The 22,594-nt window shown below is 42.5% G+C and overlaps 2 protein-coding genes across 4 annotated transcripts; one reads left to right on the forward strand and one right to left on the reverse strand.

The window, feature by feature from the left end:
• Positions 1–153: 153 nt before the first annotated feature.
• On the forward strand, positions 154–5,934 carry znf740b (zinc finger protein 740b). 3 transcript variants are annotated; one of them, XM_084015054.1, is made up of 6 exons: positions 154–332; positions 2,000–2,233; positions 2,582–2,710; positions 2,789–2,918; positions 3,082–3,200; positions 3,325–5,934. In XM_084015054.1, the coding sequence occupies exons 1-6, from the start codon at positions 159–161 to the stop codon at positions 3,472–3,474; spliced, it is 936 nt and encodes a 311-aa protein (XP_083871180.1). In that variant the 5' UTR covers positions 154–158; the 3' UTR covers positions 3,475–5,934. The 3 variants fall into 3 exon arrangements, with proteins under 3 accessions (XP_083871180.1, XP_083871181.1, XP_083871182.1); XM_084015055.1 differs by having other exon boundaries at positions 2,582–2,704; XM_084015056.1 differs by lacking the exon at positions 154–332 and adding an exon at positions 1,677–1,818.
• Positions 5,935–15,245: 9,311 nt separating this feature from the next.
• copz1 (COPI coat complex subunit zeta 1) lies at positions 15,246–21,964 on the reverse strand. Its single transcript, XM_084015059.1, has 9 exons — positions 21,900–21,964; positions 21,406–21,474; positions 19,676–19,757; positions 19,469–19,560; positions 18,118–18,173; positions 17,927–18,004; positions 17,748–17,799; positions 17,625–17,663; positions 15,246–15,876 (listed from the first exon to the last, which is right to left on the reverse strand). The coding sequence occupies exons 1-9, from the start codon at positions 21,915–21,917 to the stop codon at positions 15,829–15,831; spliced, it is 534 nt and encodes a 177-aa protein (XP_083871185.1). The 5' UTR covers positions 21,918–21,964; the 3' UTR covers positions 15,246–15,828.
• Positions 21,965–22,594: the final 630 nt, after the last annotated feature.

Genomic DNA, 22,594 nt, shown 5'->3' on the forward strand with positions numbered 1-22,594 from the left:
GTTACAATAAGGAGACTTAGTGTAAATAGCTACTGTCCCTCCCGAAGGAAAGCAACACATCCAGATGCTTGGAATCGAGATGATTTAAATGCTTAGTCGATTATCAAAAGCTGCAGATACGTTTCCCTCTCAATCATCCGCGCTCTCCCCTCACAGTCATGGCCGCCGAATGTGGGTCGTTGAGCTCGAGTCACGTGGCAGGAGGTCTGGCCAATAACCACTCGCTCCGGGGAGCACTTCCGGTGGCGTTTCCTGTCAGTGTTTGTAAACTGAGAAAAAAAATTGGAAGTGCGACAAGAAATAATAACCTACAAAACTCTAAAAACCTGAAGGTAAGTAGCCGCTCGTCCAGCAGATTCCAGTCGCCGCTCTCTCAACGTTTTATAATCCGCTACGTGTCTGTTTCTAACGGCTGCAGCCGGCGAGTGAGCTGTTATTTAGCGGTCGGCGCTGAGCCCGCACCGCACCGCACCGCCCTGCCTGCCTGGCTGTTGTTGTGTTGTCTGTGGCGGGGGGTGGGGGTTCAGTCATACAAGAGTTATCCCAAAACCCAACTACTGGCTAGCTAGCAGCTTAGCCTTTTCTGTTTCATGCAGCAGGATCTCTCGGTACCGCACACGTTTAAACCCGTAGTCTAAACATCGTGTACGCGACGACAAAAAGCCCCCCCGTTGTGCTCTGGGTGCAATATGTGTCCTGTTTGATTCTACTCATTTATTTGGAGATTGGCCGCTTTTCAAACAGGAACCAACAACGCTTTGAGGATAAGTCGCTAGCTAGCTCTCGTGTGCTCAAATACACACTTTTATAAACCAGCAGGCATCATGTTTGGTTTCGACAAGAGCACAGAACCGCAAGCGACTCACAACCCACATCTCATTATCAACTCCGATATACATAGATGTAGTAAAAGCAAACACGTTGCTAAAGTAGTAGTGTTTGGGTTCAAAGCTAGCATGTATGGTCTGCATAGGTTTCTAGCTTCTTCCTTCACAGCATATGTGATGTAAATGTAACGCATAAAACCACAGCAACAATAACAATGCTCCCTTTTGCATTGTGGTTTAATCTAAATATAAAAGGGGAATTCAAGTTATCAAATATTTTTGCCCGTTTTAGTCTTGTCCATGTGCTTAATATTCTCCAAATTATAGATTTCGTAAAGTTTTTTTTATGGAATATAAAGGCTTAATTCTAACTAATAAGTTCCTATTTAGTTCACCAACTGCTCAAGAAATCAGATGCTTTCTAAGGTTTTTAAATCCTAAAATCATTCCTGTGCACTTGGCAGCAGCTGTTTTAAAATCTTTTATATAATTCTGTATTACCTCTTGTCTCATGTTTGTCTTTTGTTTGATTAATGACATCCACACACACACACACACACACACACACACACACGTATGAATGAGAGACTGATTTCTTTTTTTTCCATCTGATGTCATTATTTCTCTCAATCTGGCTGTTGTGCTTTGTGTCAACCATGGAAACATACCAAACCATGGGGGCTTTCCTGCCTTAGTGCACATATGAATGCTGGACCTACATTTCTGGTCATAAATCCAGATTTGGTGATTTGTGAATTAGATTAGATCGGTCTGGTTTTCCAGCTCCTCATTCCAGCATGTAAAATGTTAGCCTTATGTTGTCATGCCTCTACTTTCAGGCTTTGGCCCCTGATGATTTGGGTGGGTGTGGTCTCTTCTGTTACCCCCTCATCCTAAGTGAAGCCCCCTCTGTTCCCCCAAACACACACGCATTCAAACCACGACGATGACACACCATTCTAACAACTCTGTTCGAGACCATATGAAATGGGTCAGTGGAAGTCTCTTCATCTCCAGAATCACCATCTTTTTAGTTTGTTCTCCCAATCCTTATGCCAGTGCTTCTCCGTTACTCCCCTTCCTCAACTTCCTCTCCTTCCCCTGACTCCTCGTCTCTGTGAGGAGTCCTGCGACCCCCTTCTCCTGCTCTGACATGTTGTTTGTGTTGTCAGGCTGGGTTGCTGGGCTGCGAGGCGGTGCTGTCCAGCATGGCCCTAATGCAAGCCAATAACATCCCAGGCCAGAAGAGGATGATGTCCCCTTTGGGTCAAGCGCACAGGGCAAGTCCTGAGAGCCACCAAACCCACTCGCAGCACAGCCAAAACCACCACGGACACCAGGGCCACCATGGACAACCCCACCACAGCCACATGGGCCATCCTTCAGCTGGTAGCTGCCCCCCCTTGGTAAGAGAGAGAAAGCTCGGCAACGCCACTCAGAAATCCTGTTTATGCTTTTATATCTAACTGTTAACCATTATCAAAGTTGTTGATAGACAGATGTTATGGCAGAGCCTAATTCTGTGGTGGGACATATGTTGGATTTATATTATATATACTTCTCCTATGAAGAGATTGTATATTATTACAACAGTTTTTTTTTTACTAAATTGCCATTCATTATGCCAGTACTATATATCCATGTTTATACACTGCATATAAAAGTGTTACCCTTCACATGCAACTATGTGTTTGCTGCTAGATTGCAAACTAGCATACGCTTTAGTCACCTACTAGCATTCCTTCCCCCAAAAGCTGATCCGAAAAGATGGAGATTATCACTCATCAAGAATGATGGACGGAAAGGACCTGCAAGCGAACCAGAACATGCAACCCAAGAAGAAGCACAAGAAATCCGGGTCCTCCAGCAAAGTGAAAGTGGAGGTAAGGATCGGTCACAAAGCCACACTGTTTAGAACACTTCAGTCCACTTTCAACTAACTTTTTTGTTATTGTTGTCAGCATTTACTTCCACCGATCGTTATGAACGATGACAGCTCCTTGAAAGTCCAGAAGAACTTCATCTGCGACCACTGCTATGGAGCTTTCCGGAGCAGCTATCACCTCAAGCGACACATCCTTACACATACAGGTGAGACCTCAGTCCTTTGCATTTAGATGTTAGATATGGGAGACTACTGTTTATATTTATTAATGTCTCAAAAAAAAGAGTTTACAGTTACTTATTCATTTTAAAGTATCTTGCAATCTGTCTTGATATATTCTGCTAAACGGTCGTCGTGTGTCGTTCACAGGAGAGAAGCCATATGCTTGCGACTCGTGCGATATGCGGTTCATTCAGCGTTACCACCTGGACAGACACAAGAGGGTGCACAGCGGAGAGAAGCCGTACCAGTGTGATCGCTGCCATCAGGTTAGTTTCTGTACTTGTACTTTTAGGATTCATTTTGGTCAGGATATGACAACATTAAACATCCACCTGTCTTAGTTGTGTCGGGAGCTTTGTTCTGCTAACGTGCGTCTTTTGTCTTCCTCAGAACTTCTCACGGACAGACCGGCTGCTAAGACACCGGCGGCTATGTACGGTGGGGATGAGCAAAGAGGAAAGCCAGTACTCGCAGGATGCATCTGCCCACCCAGCTTCCTGGAGCCCCTTACAGCCTTCCAGCAACCGTCTGACTGTCTGACCCTCCACTTCCCACAGAGACCCTCCACACAGCAAACGGCAGTCTGCAGCTCGGGCGACGTCGCACGATGGAGCCCAACAGTACTGTCCCCTAAAAACAGCCTAGCTTAAACACAACCGAACTTTGCTTTGCTCTCGCCAGCTCTTCCACAGAGCTTGATAATGGATTTTTGTACTTTTTTAATCTACGATTCCATTCACAACCCAGACAAAAGGGAAAGGACTAATTTATGATCTTGGACAGCAGGTCTTCGTTATTATGGCAATAACTGGATTAAAAACGCACACGTCCCCTTTTATCAGAAAGTTTGCAGGTATTTTATTTTTTATTTTTTGCTGCCGAGGGATTGCAAATATTTTTGACTTAATTGACTGTCAGTGTATCATGCAGCACATCTTAGGTATTCTATTCACCTGCAAACAGTGTTGCCCTCTACTCCATGTGGACGGTTCACTGAAGGACACACAGGTACAGAACTGTGTTGCTATTTAGTGTTTTAGTTCTTCTCATTTCCTGTTCCATACGTTACTTATCCAGCACCAGCTACCGTTCATAAGTGAAAGGTCACAGCAGACTTGTGGTCCTATTTAATCCCGAAGGTGTTATGTGCATAACACATCTGAAATTAAATTGAATGTAATTTTTTTTTGACAACGCCGATCTGTACGTGAATGGGGATTATTACAGAGTAAAATGCTAACTAGTCAATTTTCCACTTTGTGTAGATGAAGAAATTCTTTTCAAGGGATTTAAAATCATTTCTTACCTGCTATTAGGCCAGCTGTCACACCCTGCTGGTGATGAAACACTAACAATTGAACTAGATGCTCCTGCGATGTGAAATGTTGAACTAATGTTGGTATTAGTTAAGTTGTGTAGCGACTGTCGGTTCACATTCACTACTACCTTGTTTTAAAGGAGTTTTGTCCGGACTTATAACAGCTGTTGTGGTACACAGGTTGTGTAGGAAGAGCCCAGATGTTTTTGATGCTCTTGAACAAAGCTAGTGATTTTTTTTTTTTTTTACATATATATATATATAATGACTGGATGTAGGAACCACCTGTCTGTTGAAGAAATTCTGTAATAACCCCCCTCGATGTAAATTAATTGTTTCCAGTCATTCTGTTCCTAGAAACCACTGACAGTCTTATTTTTCTTCCTGCTCCACGTTTTTTTCTGACTTTGAAAGACACCCGTCCTTTCACAAGTCATTTGGTAAGGGAGGCTGGGTCTGCGTACTGACAGTTAACGAGAGTACATTAGCTCACACAATTAGAATTAAAACTAGTCCTAAAGACCTACAGTTATTTTCTCCCTGAGGCAAATTTGGTTCCCACACATCAAATCTCCTGCCCAGATCAAGTCAAACGGTTGAAGGTATCATTTTGGTTCATCTGCAGATTTCCGAGTGCTCTCCTACGCCTCGACCTGACTGAATGTGATCTGAATACAGTGCCATGTCATTTCATCTCCAGTTTAATCTCGAGCATCTTCAGTGAAGATGAGGAGCAGTGGACGGGGGATATCAGGCATTTTGTATGGTGATGGCCTACATTTTATTGTGCTCAGTTCTCTGTGTGATGACATCAGACTGTAAACACTGGACTGAAGATGTTAGCTCAGTTGTAGAGGATTGTATTGTAGACTGGTACTTCTGTTGCTGTCAGACTTTTAGATTATGTGAAAGGAGTTTGGGGCCTATCACTGACTTGTCTACTTTTTATGAATTTAATATATATTTAAATTGTATTAGGGGTAGAAAATAGTACGTATGGGACCTACATTTCAAACGAAAATCAAAGTATTTACAAAGTTATAATCCTTAGTCTGATGATTTCTTATGACAACTTGCCATTAGGAGTAAAATAAAAGCTGACTCTTGCTTTTTAGTATAGCAGCCATGATTAGTCAGTATATGTTTTTCTTTTGCATGTATTTGTTTGTCTACATTGTGTTTTGGTAAAGAGTTATTTTTTTTAATGCCAGCCCCACTCTCTTTTCTTTTTTTTTTGTCATTTCAGCATTGAAGTGAAATCAATTTTGACTCGGTCAATCATACTGTAGTGAACGGAGTGTTACGGCCCCAAGTCTCAATAAAGCTGTTACACTTTTTAAACAAACGCATGTTATTCACAGAACACTGGAGGATCCAGATTTGACTTATTTCATTTGTTTTAGGGAAGCAAACGTGAGTCAGAATTCTGTTAATTCTGAGGAATCTTCCACTTTCTTCCACAGTCGACACTGAAATTGAATTATTGTCTTCAAATTCCACATGACCTACTGAATCTCTGAGACCAGATAGACTGCAAAGCATTTCAGAGATAATGTAATGTGCCAAACTTGTCAGCAGATGGCATCCATGACTACAAGAGCCATTATTCTCTCCAGCATAGTGAAGAAGAACCAATTAAAAAGGTTTCCCCTATTGTTTGTAAATAATTACTCAATAATCTTTGTTTAAAAAATAAAAGTGACATGAATGAGATAAAAACAGATAATCCTCGCTTCCTATTAGGGTTAATTACCTGCTGTTGTTTTAATAATTAAATGTAATGTAATTGTTGCTGGGAGGTGTGTAGAAAACAAGCAGTGAGCTCGATGCCAAAGAGGGAATCGACCTCCGTCTCCATATTAATTTGGCCTGAATACAAAGTGGGTCAGAAGACGGTCAATCTACAACTAGACTACCAAAAATATCACACCGTTTGCACAACTTGGGGTAAGTATTTCAAGCCAATTAATCATACGCTGTATGAGATGAAGGCATTTACTCCCCTCTTTCAATTGAGGCTGCAAATTTAACCTGTTTTTAATCTCCCAACTAATCTCCTTCTCAAAATGAATTGTCAGAAATGGTGACAAATCTCCTTGAACAAGTGCCTGGAGTCTGAGTACTGAGAGCCCTTTTTTCTGATCATTGCTCTTATCACCCTCAATTAATCAACCAGCACAATAACGCATTGCAATACAGTTTTATCGCCCTGGTCAGTTTATAAAAGCCAAAGCCTCGTCTGCGCCACAAGAGGGAGGTGTGCTTCCTTCCATGAGACGGTAAGAAACAGATGGTGCTTCAGTGTGCAAAGCCAAACGCTATGGCTCTCCATACACCTCTTCCATGGGCCGATCAATGATATCAAGGCCTGGAGTTGGTAGAAAACGTAGATCAGATGTTGTATTGCACAACTAGGAACTTGCAATGAAACGTTGAAAGTACTTTAGCTCAAAACTAAATTCTATGGGACGAGATTTTGGTATCCCAAGTGTTCTGGTTTCTGTTTGCAGTAATAGTGACTCGTGTTCGAACAGGCTTTGGCTGAATGGAAGTTCTAATTACGAACTCGTCACATAGGTTTGGGGTTAAAACGTAATGGTGAGGGTCAGCGTCATTTTGGTACGTAGGCCTACTGGTAGCCAGCCCAGTGACTCTATGAAGCTCCACTACAGTAGACAGGCAGTAGACATATGGGAAAACTAAAACACTTGCTTTGGTCATCAGCCCTGAGGTTGGGTCAAAACTATCACAGTTTAGGAGTTTGAAAATCTAATTTGATTAAAAAACTTCCTAAACATTAAACACCACAGTAAGTCCTGTTTTAAAAAAGTATGAATGATTATAGGTGCCGCTGGTGAAAAGTATTATTGTCAAACCAGGTAATTAAACAGTCATCACCATTTGTATGGCGACAGCTGATACCACATTCTTCAGGGGAGAATTTCTCCAAGTACACCGCCCCGTCAGTCTGTCTGCGTAGGTATCGCCACATCAGTCGTACGCCGGGCAGATCATACCCTTTAGCACCTTCCTCTCTGCTATTGACCAGTTCCTTAATTAAAGCATTAGGATAGGCAGGATGAGATCAGCCTGAAGGCTGCTGGGAGTGTGCGCCTTCCCCCCATGGGAGACATCCGCTCCCTCCGCAGCCTGATTTACAGCACCCACAGGCCCCTGGCACTTAACAATGGACCTCCTTAAGTGAGGTAGATGGGGAGGCGACCAGAGAGGGAGAGATAACACTCCATCTTCATACACAAAGTGCTGAAATCATCTAGGTTCGAAATCATCTCTGGGAAAAACAGACTGATCGTGGAGTCGGTCCAGAGGTAAAGTGTAGGAGTGCTGCCTTGTGCTCCATCTGGCTCCCTCCATCAGGGAGGAGAGCTCGCTCTAAGAGTGATGGCCAACTCTCCACGAGCTCACCTCTCCTGTCAGAGGGATACAGGAAAAAAAAGACGTATTCCAAACAGAAATGTCCCCCAATAACCAGTAAATCTGAGCATATTGGTGTTGTGTAAACACGTGGGTGGTTCAGGGGCTTAACAAAAACAAGTGAGGCCGGCAACAGAATGGTTCTGTCCCCTACGAATGTTTGGACGCCCCCCCCTGATCAAATACATCTCTAGCTCACGGCGAAATGATTGAAACCCTCCCAACAATAGCTCCTGCTATCTCCCTCTCCCCGAGGTGTGGGAGAGCCTTTTCATCTCAGGCTTTGATTAATAAAGGAATCGCTGGTTGGTTGAAAGAAGTGATCTGCCTCCCCCCTCCCTCCGTCCTCCCCCCATCCTCTCGAGCATCCATCATGCCCGTGACAGCCCACCTCTCTGTGTTAATTAGCGGTGATATTTAAGCTGTCTGAGGTGTTCCATGGCCGTCAGCGCGGTGGTGCTGCTCATCATTAAAATTTCAATCCCTCTGTCCGGGTGACTCCCATTTTCCTGGACGCCTCAGTGAACACGTCCTCAAACAGTCACAACGAGGGACAGGAAGTGGCAACCAAGACACACGGTAGAGGAGAACAGAACGGATGATTTTTTCCCTCTAAATGAACAAATATGTGAAGAATCTGAAATGAATTACCTGTGAACATAACCCTGTTGGGGTTCTCGCTGGTTTTTCCCCCACTTACATTTTGACGCCAACCGAACCCTGTCGGCGTAAATGTAAAAGCATTAATTTGACTTATCGCGCTCACTCCATAAAGTATTTGATATTATACGAAGGAAAAAAATGCCATAAATCTAAAGTTCTTTTCAAACAATGAAAGGAAAAGTGTGAATGCATTACTTATTAATGATTACCAAATATTGTAATATTATCTAATACTCGGGGCTATATTATATTCAGAAATAAATTATGTATGTGGCTGGATTCCTGGTCTGCCTTGGAACCAGAAAGGCAGCCTGCACCAGTATGAGAACTTCAGCGGTATCAAATGTAAGGATAGATGGGTGAAGTGTGAGGCGTCTTCGCAAACGGCAGCCATTTCACACCGATCCCATCCGGACAAAATGGCCTCCAAAGTGCATAAATAGGCTGCCGGGGTATTAGCGTTAGCATTGACAAAAATCCAGTCAAACGTATGGAAATGACTAACGGGACGCCACCCGCCTCGCAAAACATCTCTGACGGGGAATCTTTGGGTCACATCGAGCTACCGACTGTCCCACATTCAGACGTCTGCCACTACTTTTCTAATTAGTGCAACTCAACAAGATTAATGAGCCTCTGCATATCATTCCCAGCACTGCAAACTACATCACAGAGGAGAAGCAAAGCCAAAGCCGTCACCCATGTGACCGGTAACGGGGGAAACGTGAAGCTCGGCCTACTTGTTTTGATGCATTCAAATCATGATTATTCATACGTGAAAGTTATTCTCCAGTGGAGTGAGAACTGGCATCCAGAACCTTCCAAATAAACTTTTGGGAAATTTTGAAAGATTTGAGACGGGAGAGAAACTGGTTAAGGGGAAAAGGGAAGAATGTGCATGTAAATAGTCAATGAATGATGGCTGAGTTCCATTTAGTTGCTTCAGCTTTAAGGTGTGAGTTTCCAATGTGCAATCCAGCACCGGACTGCCAGTCCTCAACTTAATAAAATGAGCAAATCAATTAAAAAATGTTGGTAATACATAGTACTGAGAAAGAGAGGAGGCATCTTCTCCACCACGAACACCTCTGCCAACGCTCTGCAGTATGCAGATCTATTAACAAAGATGGGGTTCAGTTGTGCAGGACCTTGTTGCTGAGATTTATTCAGCCACGCAGAGTAATCCATATCCCCCCCCCCCGACAGGATGGAAAGCCCGGCGCCCTGCCGATTGTGTAAAAATCACTTTCCTACAGAGGTGCGTTGAGCCTCAGCAGATACATTAACACGCCTTGGCCTTACACCTGCTATTAATCTGCAGCTCGTTGGAACACGTTTGGACTGAGCCCATTCTCCGGGGAACCACAAACCAGCCACAAGGGTCCACGTTTGGGATTCGCTGGTGCTGGATGCTGGCAAGGCACATGTATCCGGGACGCTAGCACCTTTATGACACACTTAGCAAATATTGGGACAGATGAAATTAAAACCCCTCATTTCTTCTCTAATGTGCATTACATCATACAGGTTCATGACCTCAAAAGCTGCAGGTCCGGTTAAGGAACCCGTGGAGTTATAATTATATATATCAAAGTCATACATTAAAATAGCAGAGCGACAAAGACAAATGTTTACTCAGAGCACGACTCTGAAATGGTTAAGTCCACGCAGGTAGATCTGCCTTCTTCAAACGCGCCGCCGAACCATCCATCATTCCTCCGGGTTCAGAGGGAGCGCGTCTCTTAAAGATGTAAAACCTGTTTTCTTTCTCTTACATGGCACATTGTCAGAGGGCATGCGTGTAACCCCCGAGTCATCAAGTTCACCAGAAGGTCTTGGATGAAATTATGCAATCCCGCTTGACAAGGCAAGTCCAGGGCTTTCCCCCCCGTCTCTTCATTTTCCCCGACAACGTTCCACTCGAGGCAGACGACCTCAAGTGTGAAGTGAAAGAGAGAAGAGAGGGATTTGATATCCAAGGGAAACGGAGCATGAATCCACTCGGGGGTTGATCGACGGGGCAGGGGCAGCTCCGCTTTTTACCCTTAGAGATTTCCATGGGTCAAGGCCGTTAACAGGGCCGCACTCTCACTCTTGATCTTGTCAGGATAAACTGTCAGGCCTGATGAAGAGATAGGCCGCAGATAGATGATGGCATTGCACGAAGCGCCGGTGCCGTGGCGGGCGGATACAGTAGGAAGGCGCCAAAGTGACTTTGGCAGTTGGCTGCTGTTGATCGGCTGGGAAGATATCTAAGTGATTTACTCGGTTACTTAGGAGCTTCTGACCCCAACGTCAAGTGAAAACCTGCTGAACATTAGAGATGTGGAGGAAAAAGAAGACAAATGCGCATTCCTATGCAGGTGGGGGAGAAAAAAAAAGAAGAAGCTCAAATCGAAGGCAAGTGCGAGTGGATGCATGCAGGCGTGCGTAATCAAATTGTCCGTTCCACTCTCTCTCTGCACCATAACTAGAGTTCTCTCTTTGGCATCAGCAGGATATTTTGTGAGCCATTCAAATCGTTTTGGGATAGAGTCCAAGCATTTTTTTTTTTTTTTATCCCATCACAAACATTTCTCTGTTCTTCCTCTTTGCTCACAAGAAGGTCTCGTCTCCTCTCATGACGTCAGGACTATTATACTCCAGTGCACCTCCCTTCAGGGATAAGATTTTTACGATTGCAACCTGACACCGTTTCTGTGTCCTATAAGCGACAGAGCTGTAACTCACTTCAAAGGCAGGAGGCATCAAATCACAGCGCGCCCATAAATTAAACTGTCACGCCTCGGCCAATGAGGAGGCGGCGTTAAATCTCTGCTGTCACGCTGGCGGCCAATGGAAAGACGATGGCAGTAAATCTGTCAGGGGCGCGTCTGTTAACGGTGTTGTGGTGTGGTTGGGGAATCCACGGGGGAGGGAGGGGAGAAAGTGAGAAAGAGTAGATGACAGAGGGAGAACAAACAGAGGGGTTCAGAGCTATGCGACAGAAAAATACTTTACTTTACATTCTCTGGTCCTGCTGCAAAAAAACCACATGCTCGAGTAAAACAGTGGATCAAAAAGAGACTAAATGTGGCAAAGAAAGAAAGAAAGAAAGGGAGAAACAGACATGTTTCCCTGACGGATGCAGTGGGAGATGAATAAGCAGCAGAAACAATCATAAAGCTTTATGGCCAACATGGCTGTGTCTCGTGTTGACTGTACAACGCTGGAAATGATGACAGATGGCTTTCCTTTGCATCATAGCGAGGGCCAAAAAAAACGTAGCGCTGACTGTTTGATAACAGTAACCCAGTAACCTCGGACTGCCGTGACACAGCAACACGCTGCCCTCCGGACTACAGGCAGGGACCGGTCCAGCCCCATCCACCAAACCAGATGTGTCCCAGTCGCCCGGCTTCAGAGAATGATGGAGTTGCCCCTGCAGCACAGCGAAAAAAAAACCAGAGCAACTACACTTGAGGATTTGTTTTCTGCCATCAAACCCCAAAGAAAGGCAACGCAGCCCTGCCGCATCTAATGCTCCACCACCTTTGACCACGCCGAGTATTTCCACGTCCGCCATCACTCTTCTGAAGCCCTCAATGAGGAGTAATGCACTGCACTGGCACAAGAGGAAAACAGCAAAGGGAAAACACATCAGGCGGAATATTTCCTCGATTAACAATGCCCTTGGTGGTGCACTTTCATTATCCTATCAAAGTTGAACATTTTCATGCCGTAAATCTTCGAGGCACCATAAAATAACATGGTCTTGCAAAGGCAACGCTATACGCCAAAACCGCAGGGAAAAAAGCTTTCCCTTAACAAAGCCCATTTTTTTCTTCACAAACCTGTAACGACATCCAATAAAGCAGCCACATTTGTGGTGACATTTTTATCTTACACCAACAACACAAAAATTAAACATTAGCATCAGAATTTACAGTCATCTTATGTCATTACTACGAATCTTTTTTCTCTTTCTCTCTCCTCCTTCTTCAGAAACCTGAACAGCGCGTTGAGTTATAGCGAAGGCAGGCAGGAGTGCAACGGTGGAGGTGTTGTTTTTGGCTGGCTCTTCCTGAAGCGGCCATGATTCTCTGTTCTATGGGAATCCATAAACAGACCCAGAGAGGGCAACCGGAGCCATAAACCACGTCAGGCTGCCGAGACGCTGCTGAGGCAAAGGGTGCAGGCCTGGGCCCATACCTCCTCCTCTCTGCACCCCCCCACCCCCACCACACACACACACACACACAGCCTTTAATGACCCTTTTCAAATATTTACAACAATTCTGCAGATATGATGGTACTTTATTTTGAAAAGGAAAAAAAAAAAGGAAAAAGAAAATGCAGCTCAATAATAAACAATGCACAGGCCGATACTCAATTTAAGCTGTTTTTCCTGGACACTATGTTAATATCATTACGTTAAATCTCAGCTTAGGTGAAAGCCGTAGAGGTAAAACGGCCTCGTTAATTTTCATACACCGGGTCATTAAACATCATGTGGGTCCTGGCCTTTGTCCTGCTCAGACAGTGTGGTGACACTTCCTTTAATATGTTTACTGTGTTGCATCAAACACGCTGTCACTGGCTTCTCCAGTGTTGTTTCTCTTTCACCGGGCGAGCCATCGGATGGGTGCTCAGGCCCATTGACTATGACATAAAGACTCTGTAAGCTTACTGATGATGATAATTTATTGACTCTAATTCACACAGTCCACTCACACACACACATACACACACACGCACGAGGGAAAGAGAGCGACTCACTGTATGCATCGATCAATTACAAGGCTCTAGCCCACACGTCCCTGACAATTTTACTGCATGTTATGTACAGCATGTCAAGCCATGGCGTCTCAAACTGTTATACTCATGACTGTATAATTAATATAAATTACCTCGCTGCTTTTTTATGATGGTGCAACTGTAATTAGCAGATGAAAGCAAGTCGGTGCGCCCCTGATGGTGCTGCAGGGCTATCTGGATGAAGAGTGAGGCTCTGGACAGGCACCTTGGGTGGGATCCGTTTTAACCCTCTCCCTTTCCGCCGTGGCCTCACTGGGATCTCATCTAATCACATTTACTGCTGCCTACTTCTGCTAACCTCGTCCTCTTTAACCTTCATGTATCCCCTCCCTCACTGTAACCACACACACAGACAGAAGCCGTCCTCATTATACCAGCAAACTGGTGCGATAACGGTAAACCGGCGCAATAATGGAGTCCATTTATAATGATTACTTTTCCCTTTTTTGCTGCTCTCTCCCCAGTAAAACACTTAGAAAGTAGCATCAACATGGCCTCCATTCATGCTATCTGCGCCGCCATAAAGAGCCACAGATTCAGGGGCTGAATCAAGCTGGAGCCGAGCCAAGACAATAGGTCCACAGGTCAGAGCCAATAACAGTTTCATTGACTACACTCCTCTCTGTTATGTGAAAACATCAAACCACATGCATCCATCCAGAGGCCAACACACACATTCTGTTGCCTCGTTTTGTATCAGCTGCTCTCTGCCAGCAGTTTACCTTGATTGATACACAACATGCAGTTATTTATTAGATATTTTCTGTACCGTAATGTTTAGCTGAGTAACTGAAATTAATTTATCATCTGGCCCAGAATAGCTAAAATGTAATTTCCTTAGAAAAGAAATCCTCCACAAAACCCTACGGTAAGAAAATGTAAGAAAATTTCCGTGAGTCACAATAGCATGACTGCGTTCCTTTGGGCTGTTTTCTGTCCTCCATTTTTGTGGTCGAGATAAGCGGTTCCCATCACATGGTGCAATAAACGCAAGCTTTAACTGATTGTTTGCCAGAAGAAGAGGTGTGCATTTTCCCATCCAGCAAATAAAAGGGTGAAATGCTCCAATTTACATTCTGCATTCTGACATAACCGCTACATGTGATTCTTTGCACAAAGTGCTCCAGGCCATCGACATTGCTACATCAAAAGTACTTACTTATCTGCTTCTCACTTTGATGTCGAGGCCAAATGATTTAGATACAGATAACACAAAGAAATTAACTGAAAAAGGCATACTTGCTATATCTGCCGGTTTGTGAAAAGGCTACAATTGGGCCACAATGACCTTTGACTCAGGCCAACAGGCATGACACAGCATGCCAAGTTTCGTAGGGAGAAGACTAACAATAATGACTTCCTAATGTGGTTATTACTTATATAATTAAGTATGGTTGAATCTGTTTGTTGTGCACGCAACACAAATCTTTCCTAGCAAAAAAAAATACCTTCAAGGGATCATCTTGAGAACATATGTACTGTAGATACCTGGAAGAAAGCAGATAGATCATTTCTGCTCCCATAATATGCACCAGGTACCAAAATGATGTAGTGCCCTTTCTCACACCACTTTCTCTCAAGTGTATCCTTCATTTGCATTACAATGAGAGTACGAGGTTAGTGTCTGAAGGTGGGGGGTGCATATGTCGAGGCCCACAACTCACGCTGCACACAGTGGCTCTCTGCAGAGCAGAAATGAATCAAGTATGACTCCATAAAACTTATCTGCATGTCACAGCAACACAGTACAATATAAGCGCCTGATCAGAGCAGCATGAATAAGTCTCCTCCCCTCTCAACCTTCTTGTCTACAGTATGTATGTAGCTCAGCCTCGCACTGTGCTGCAGACACCAGGAGATGGAGCTCTTGCTACAGTGTCACGGGCTCCTGCTGAGGTCTAGAAGAACAAAGAGCACACAGCATGGCAGCTCTGATTTAAAGTAACACCGTCTCATAATGGCCTGCTACATTTGCAGACATAATGACAAATAATATTAATACTATAAAGCAAGTCTACAGTTTACGTCAAGTACGCATTCCTGAAAACGATGGAAGAACGCAGCGGGTGGGGTTTGATACATCACAGTTATTCAAATATCAGTGTCAACAAACATTTATTATAAGTATCTGATGCATGGAAGACCGCCTGACAAAAAACATATTTTTGTGATCAGTGGTATGACTACAGTACTAGTTGTACAGCTTTTATTAAATCACAATAGCCATGTAAATTAAATGATAGATATAGCCTCATTACTTAGTGCAGTAAGACGACATGGTGTTGTCAAAACGGGATCAAATTCTTGTTCAAGGATACATGTGGAATGTTGCAACAGGCCATGATGAGGTTAATCAATGCTTTATAGACAAATACGCTGGTTTTATAAACACCTAGATGCTGTAATGAAAAAAAAAGGCCGTACTGGAATGTACACTCTCTTATCCGCATGTTGATTATGCAATACATTGCAAGTCCGTGCAAAAAAAACAATTAAAAAAGAAAAAACAAATTAAATGAATAGTTTTTGAGCAGTAGTCCTGGGAGTGTGACGGGGTCAGTCAGTGGTACTGCTCACAGCTTGGATTGAAGGAGTGGAAATCAGAGGAAAGGGAGTATGAGGATCAGTGCCACAAAGACTGGGCTGAACAGCGGCTCACTTGTAGACTGGTGCAGGGGTGACTATCGTAGAAGAGACCACTTGATCTGTTCTTTGGCAGACTGAAGAACCTGTGAAAGAAAACTAGGTTTGACTCACTCAAACAATAACATTGTAAAATAGGTGCTCCATGTGGAATTCACAGCATATCTACTGCCTCCATATGGCTCTCAACATGGCGATGGCAGAGCCCATGGCTTGCAGCTAACAGTACCAACAGCACAACAATGACAAAAGTGCTAAAAGTGTTAACCTGGGGCGGTAGCAGAGGATCGGCACCATGTTTCCACGGCGACACCGTTGTTCGGAACGGCGTTATCAGTTGTTACCACCATATGAGCGCAGTGCAGAGCGGGAACAATGAGCTAGCCAGTGGCGATTGCTAACATACAATAAAAGGCACATTCGGCCAGCCCGGCTACAAAGCACAGCAGCTCACCACCCACACAGAGGCAGAGCAACTCCTTTGTCTGCTCAGGTAGATGTTACTCCACCATATCTTCAGATAGAAAACTGTGTTTGCTGCTATATTAATGCTCTGAATCCTGTATATAGATCCTTTAATTGTCCTGGCTACAGCAGGAGACAAACATTTAAGGAAAAAACAATGAAATAAAACAAAACCAAAAACGAGTGGGATTTTGTGGAGGAGGTTCAAGGGTAGGATTGTAAAAAATGTACATATAATTGTTTAAAAAAAAAAAACGGATCAAAAGGGTGAACGAGTAATGTAAATGAAGGGAGATATGCAAGATCTAATTAATCATCTTAATTTGTTGAATGAAAGCCGAATCATAACCATAAAGTATGGGGATTGGGGACAGCCGTTAATCATGCCTAGGAGGGATGGTGGTAGACAGTCTCAGGCCTCTTAAATGACAACATTAATCAAGAGGAGCTCACACAGGCAGACTCACGGAAGAACTAAAAGACAGGAACCACCGCTGGCTACCAACACCATCACAATGAATAATTTGAAATCATGTACACTGTTATGCATAGAAGATAATGCAATATATGCAAAGATGTGATTTACTGGGGGTGCACAGGGGACATGTTTCCCCCACTTTTTCAAAAGGCAGTATTGGACCCTCCTCTTAATAAAGTACGGAAATTAACTCCTTGTACCCAACCGACTCCCCCTCCCGTCATGCCCTCATTCAAACAGCCAGTCAGTCACTCAGTAGAGCCGCTATGTCAGCACTGTCCAAGCCAGCTAAACTACAGAAAACAGAGGACATGAGACATTTTTCTTTTGAAAAAAATAATGTGAGTGACGTCTTCAGACAAAATCAATATAGCGCCATGTGTGAATAACTATCTTTTAACGATGAATAACTTCATGTGTCATCCCTGTCACCCTGAGATGTATTTGATGTATATTACATGATGCATTACAGTGTTGAGGTTATACACTCATTATTATGCAACGAGATCAGGTGGATTGAAAGTAGGATTTTTATAATAGATAAATATTTTGATGTTCATACGGCTTTGAGTTATAGGGTAGATATCAGGGCACTATTAGTGCAAATTTGAATTTAATGAAAGCAATAGGTGTTTTGTTTTCTTCCTCATTATTTAATCTATAGAGTCAATATATTATTACATTTAAATACATGTTCACACATTGTGACAACGATCCATTAGCCTTAGTAACATATAAAATTAAGTCATTACGTGACAAAGGAGTAAAGGAGAGTGATTCTATAACCTTGCCCTTGTATTTATAGGTTCTGGAGTGTGGAACATTAACAGTCAAACTAATGGAGCTTTTAAACTTTATAGCAGAGAGGGATGCAAAGCTTGGTTCTCTCACCTGCGTGACTGTCTGCTCTGTCAAAGGCACATCATCCCCCTACAAGAACAATCATGTTAGGTTTACATCGGACATAACCAACAACAAACGATGTTGAATTTTACTGAAAGGAGAGCAGCTTACTCTGAGAGCCACACGGTGCACAACTTGTTGTGGGTCACTCTCCAGGATCACCCTGCAGGAGGCAGCAAACAGAGAGACCAACAATTAGCAATCATACAGAAAAACGTGCTGTACCAACACTGTTGTCTTTTTAACAAGACTTGGCATCTAATGTTTTAAACCACTCAATTTGTACACACCCTCCATCCACGATTTCATCTACGGCCAGGAAGAGTCCCTCCATATTCTCCAACAAAGCCCTTCTCTCAACATTCTTCCTACAGAGTTACAAAAAATACATGTCGAGCTTAATTTAGTAGACATCAGAAAAGGATATTTACAGATATGTGTTGAAGTTTAGCTGAATAAATGCCAGCTGTCAGAAACGTACCTGAGCATCTGACTGAGCGAATCAAAAAGGCAGTTTAGAACGGCCATAAGCATAAGCTGTTGAGAATAAAAGCATAAATTAGATTCTGTTCATGTCTAATGAGCCCAAATAGTTTTTCTAACAGCTGGGGAAATGTAAAATCACTCAGGAAATAATGTGTGTAATCATGTGTTATGGTTTTCACAATATTTTCTTTGGACCTTAAGGCACATCTTTCCTCCAATTCTCTACCTAAACTAAACATGGTATTCGTCTGTGCAGACTCAACTACTGAGGTTATAACAAGTGCTTATAAATAACACCCTACTTTATAAGAGCTGAAGTTACTTTAATTACCAGATTCATCTTTTGTCAAATAATAAATAATACATTTGGAAAACACATTCACATCAACAGATATTATTTAGTTTCTATAGCAAATGCACTGTATGCCACAATATTGGTTAGATTATTATCCCCAAATAATCTCAAAAGTCTGAACCGGGACAAAACTATTGAAAGAAGAAATATATAAAAATAAATGTCTGTGTTGAGTGTAAGGTAAACACAATCTCTGATCAATTTAAACAAGTCATTAGTTGGGTCCATTATTTATTTTTGGATGTATCTGTTGTTTACATAAATCAATGTCATGATGAAATGGATAAAACAACAAAAATAAAACAGAAGAAGTAGAAGTAACAGGGCTTCAACTCTAAATCACTTAAGACAGCAGGCCACACTTATATGACTACATGTAAACTACAGATTGGTGACTAATTATAAAATATTGTTTGTTTTGGAATGTCATATAAAACTGTTGAAACACAAATTACTGTTTATTCACCTTTCAAACCATGACACCAGTTGTAAGAGATACAATGAGATTATCAACAATTTTGGTAGACTTATGTTTGTGTGACTTTGCTCATTGCTCAATAATTGGGTTACAACTGTTACGTAACAATGGTTATCTCCGCCAGTAGGACCATGCGATTGGTCATACGAGTGCATGCACACCTCTGTGTCTGCCCACGGCTAATCTCGCATTCTGCAGCAGGAGACTGCATAATATGTTGGGTGCCTGTTTATCGCAGAAACTCTGTCGCAAAGGGCAAGATTGTATAACGTGGCTTCTACGATATTTTGACGATTGCCTGTATTCACCGCTTCTAATTTTTTTGTTTAAATGAAGTGTGTTCTATGACACCTTACAAGCCATTGGTGTCAAGGTGGGGGCTTAGCCAATTGTGGGTTGTATTCATTCAATCACACAATACAGCAGTGGTCATTGCGGACAGACCTGGTGGAGATCTGCTCTCTACTGAGTGCACCTTTGTAGTTCACTATCAAATCCTAAAATTAGGCTTACCTCATTTTCATGGGAACTTCCGATCACATAAAAGAAGAGGTCTATGTTGCTCTTATAGACAACAGTAAGGCCCTCGAGTAATGCTATCTCACCTAAGGACACACAAAAAGCAACCATGCAAGTTATTACATTTGAGGCAGCAAAGTGACTAAATGGACCTAGTAAAGTCTTTAATGTAGAACGAATATATAAATATATGTATCTTACTGTCCGTCCTGTGTGTTTTGTTGAATATGTTCTTCTCAAAAGCCTTCTGCTCCTTCACTGTCGGGTAGGTATCATCATAATACTGTAGATGGATTTAAAGTGCAGATGTTATATGTTGATATGTAACCAAATGCACTTTTTTTATGACTTTTTTTTGCATGAAAAGACCAAAACCAATAGTGCATTAGACAATCTCTTGGGAGTTTACAGGAAATTACAGGAACAAAATGGAAGTTTAACAGTTACAATGGATATAAAAAGTCTACACACCCCTGTTCAAATGCCAGGTTTATGCGATGTAAAAAAAATGACAGCAAGACCAATAATTTCACAACTTTTTCCACCTTTAATGTGACCTATAACCTGTACGATGCAATTGAATAACGAACTGAAACCTTTAAAAGGGGAAAAATATAAAATAAAAAACTTAAAATAACCTGGTTGCATAAATATGTACACCCTTAAACTAATACTATGTTGTAGCACCTTTGGCTTTTATTACAGCACTCAGTCTTTTTGGGTTGGAGCCTATCAGCGTGGCACATCTTGATGACAGATTGTGAGGGCATCTCCTGTGCACAGCCCTCTTCAGATCACCCCACAGATGTTCGATGGGATTCAGGTCTGGACTCTGGCTGGGCCATTCCAAAGCCTCAATCTTATTTCGGTGAAGCCATTCTTTTGTTGATTTAGATGTGTGCTTTGGGTCATTGTCGTGCTGAAAGATAAAGTTCCTCTTCATCTTCATCTTTCTAACAGAAGGCTGAAGGTTTTGTGCCAACACTGACTGGTATTTGGAACTGTTCATAATTCCCTCCACCCTGACTAAGGCCCCAGTTCCAGCTGAAGAAAAACAGCCCCAGAGCATGATGCTGCCACCACCATGCTTCACTCTAGGTATGGTGTGCTTTTGGTGATGAGCGGTGTTTTTGTGCCAGATATACCTTTTGGAATTATGTCCAAAAAGTTCAACCTTGGTTTCATCAGACCATAACATATTTACCCACATGCGTTTGGGAGATTTCAGATGTCTTTTTGCAAAATTAAGCCGGGCTTGGATGTTTTTCTTTGTAAGATAAGGCTTCTGTCTTGCCACCCTACCCCATAGCCCAGACATATGAAGAAGACGGGATATTGTTGTCACATGTACAATACAGCCAGTACTAGCCAGAAATTCCTGCAGCTCCTTCAGTGTTGCTGTCGGCCTCTTGGCAGCCTCCCTGACTAGTTTTCTTCTCGTCTTATCATCAATTTTGGACGGACGTCCTGTTCTTGGTAATGTCACTGTTGTGCCATATTTTCTCCACTTGATGGAGACTTGACGGTCTTCACTGTGTTCCACGGTATATTTAATTCCTTGGAAATTCTTTTGTAGCCTTCACCTGACTGATATCTTTGAATAATGAGATCCCTCTGATGCTTTGGAAGCTCTCTGCAGACCATGGCTTGTGCTGGAAGATGTGGCTACAAAAATGTCAGGTGTGTGCTGACTCCAGTTTAACATGAGTTTGAATGTAATTGGTTAAATCTGAACACAGCCACATCCCCAGTTATAAAAGGGTGTTCACACTTATGCAACCACATTATCTCAGTTGTTCATTTTTACTTCACCTCCCTGAAAGATTTCTGTTTGTTTTTCCAATTGCGTTGTACAGGTTATAGGTCACATTAAAAGGTGGAGAAAGTTGTGAAATTATTCATCTTTGATTTAACAGTTGCCTTCACCATACCTTGGCATAAAGCCTGTCTCCGTCGTTGTCCAGAATCAGAACTGCTTTAACAGTGTACAAGGATGGTTCCTGTTAAGACAATCAACGAAAGTATCATTAATCAGTGACGGAAATGATCAAATATATCTCGAAGTTAAAACTAGAAAAAGGGACCTGTAACGGAACAAACGAAACAAACTAAATCCAATCAGTCAACAACGTGTTACAAATTGAAAGTGAACAACGACTTCTTATCCGCGAAGTCAAAAGGGAAGACACGAAACTTCCACATCACCAACAAACACATAAACACGAAGCTAACGTCCCTGAGGCTAAACAGGGTTAGCTGGTTAGCTAACAGACACAACTTTAGTTAGCTGCTTCCTGTCGAGTTAATTCGGTTACCACATTGCACAAGATTTAGAAAAACAACAACATGCGGGTATGAAAAACGGTTATAACTTAAAGACGCGAATGTCACGTATATTGCGGCAAATTAATTGCGCTAACATTACCAGAATGGGAGAATCCATCTTCTTTCTTGATAGCAAACTGTCAAGCAAGACTACGGCTGCGCAGACGCTACGTAGTACGTAGCGTAAATGAGGCTCTTTCTCATTGGCTGATGCGGGACCGCACGAGGTCAAAGGGCAGTCTGCTACAGAGCGGGGAGTCGGGAAAGATGGGTTACTGTTAAGTAATACTACAACTATCCCAACCCTGTTCCTTTCATAAAGGTTATCTGAGCTTTAATTCTCAGATGTATTTCCCCTTTTCTGCATCTTCTTATGAACTATAATGATTAATGAACAAGACCTACAGGAACTGAAATCATTTGAATATACGGATCACAACACACAAGATGTGGAAAATGACATAGACCCAGACAACAATTTTTTCTCCTCCATCAATAATAACTGCAGCTACTATACAGATGATCACTACAACTGGAACATTAAAACGGATGGTAAATTATCAATTATCCACTTTAATAGCAGGAGCCTGTATGCAAACTTCAATAATATAAAGGAATATTTACATCAGTTCAAGCAGCCTTTCAACATAATAACTATATCAGAAACCTGGCTCAAAAGTGACAAAGGGATGGAGTTTGAACTGGACGGATATGAAAGCAATTACATAAACAGACTTAATAAAGGTGGTGGAGGAGTAGCCATATATGTTGACAAAACATTGAATTTTAAGGTGG

The sequence above is a fragment of the Eutrigla gurnardus genome (assembly GCF_963514095.1).
Source record: "Eutrigla gurnardus genome assembly, chromosome: 8".
NCBI classification, from domain to species: domain Eukaryota; kingdom Metazoa; phylum Chordata; class Actinopteri; order Perciformes; family Triglidae; genus Eutrigla; species Eutrigla gurnardus.

Excerpts from the sequence above, each read along its gene's own strand:
- copz1 (XM_084015059.1), bottom strand. Across the intron at positions 18,174-19,468 it reads GAAGTTCCCATGAAAATGAG|CTTATGCTTATGGCCGTTCT; the intron begins GTAAGCCTAATT and ends TATTCTCAACAG. Across the intron at positions 17,800-17,926 it reads GATGAAATCGTGGATGGAGG|GGTGATCCTGGAGAGTGACC; the intron begins GTGTGTACAAAT and ends TGCCTCCTGCAG.
- znf740b (XM_084015054.1), top strand. The coding sequence starts at position 159 with ATGGCCGCCGAATGTGGGTCGTTGAGCTCGAGTCACGTGGCAGGAGGT. Across the intron at positions 2,234-2,581 it reads CTGGTAGCTGCCCCCCCTTG|CTGATCCGAAAAGATGGAGA; the intron begins GTAAGAGAGAGA and ends TTCCCCCAAAAG. Across the intron at positions 2,711-2,788 it reads CCAGCAAAGTGAAAGTGGAG|CATTTACTTCCACCGATCGT; the intron begins GTAAGGATCGGT and ends TATTGTTGTCAG.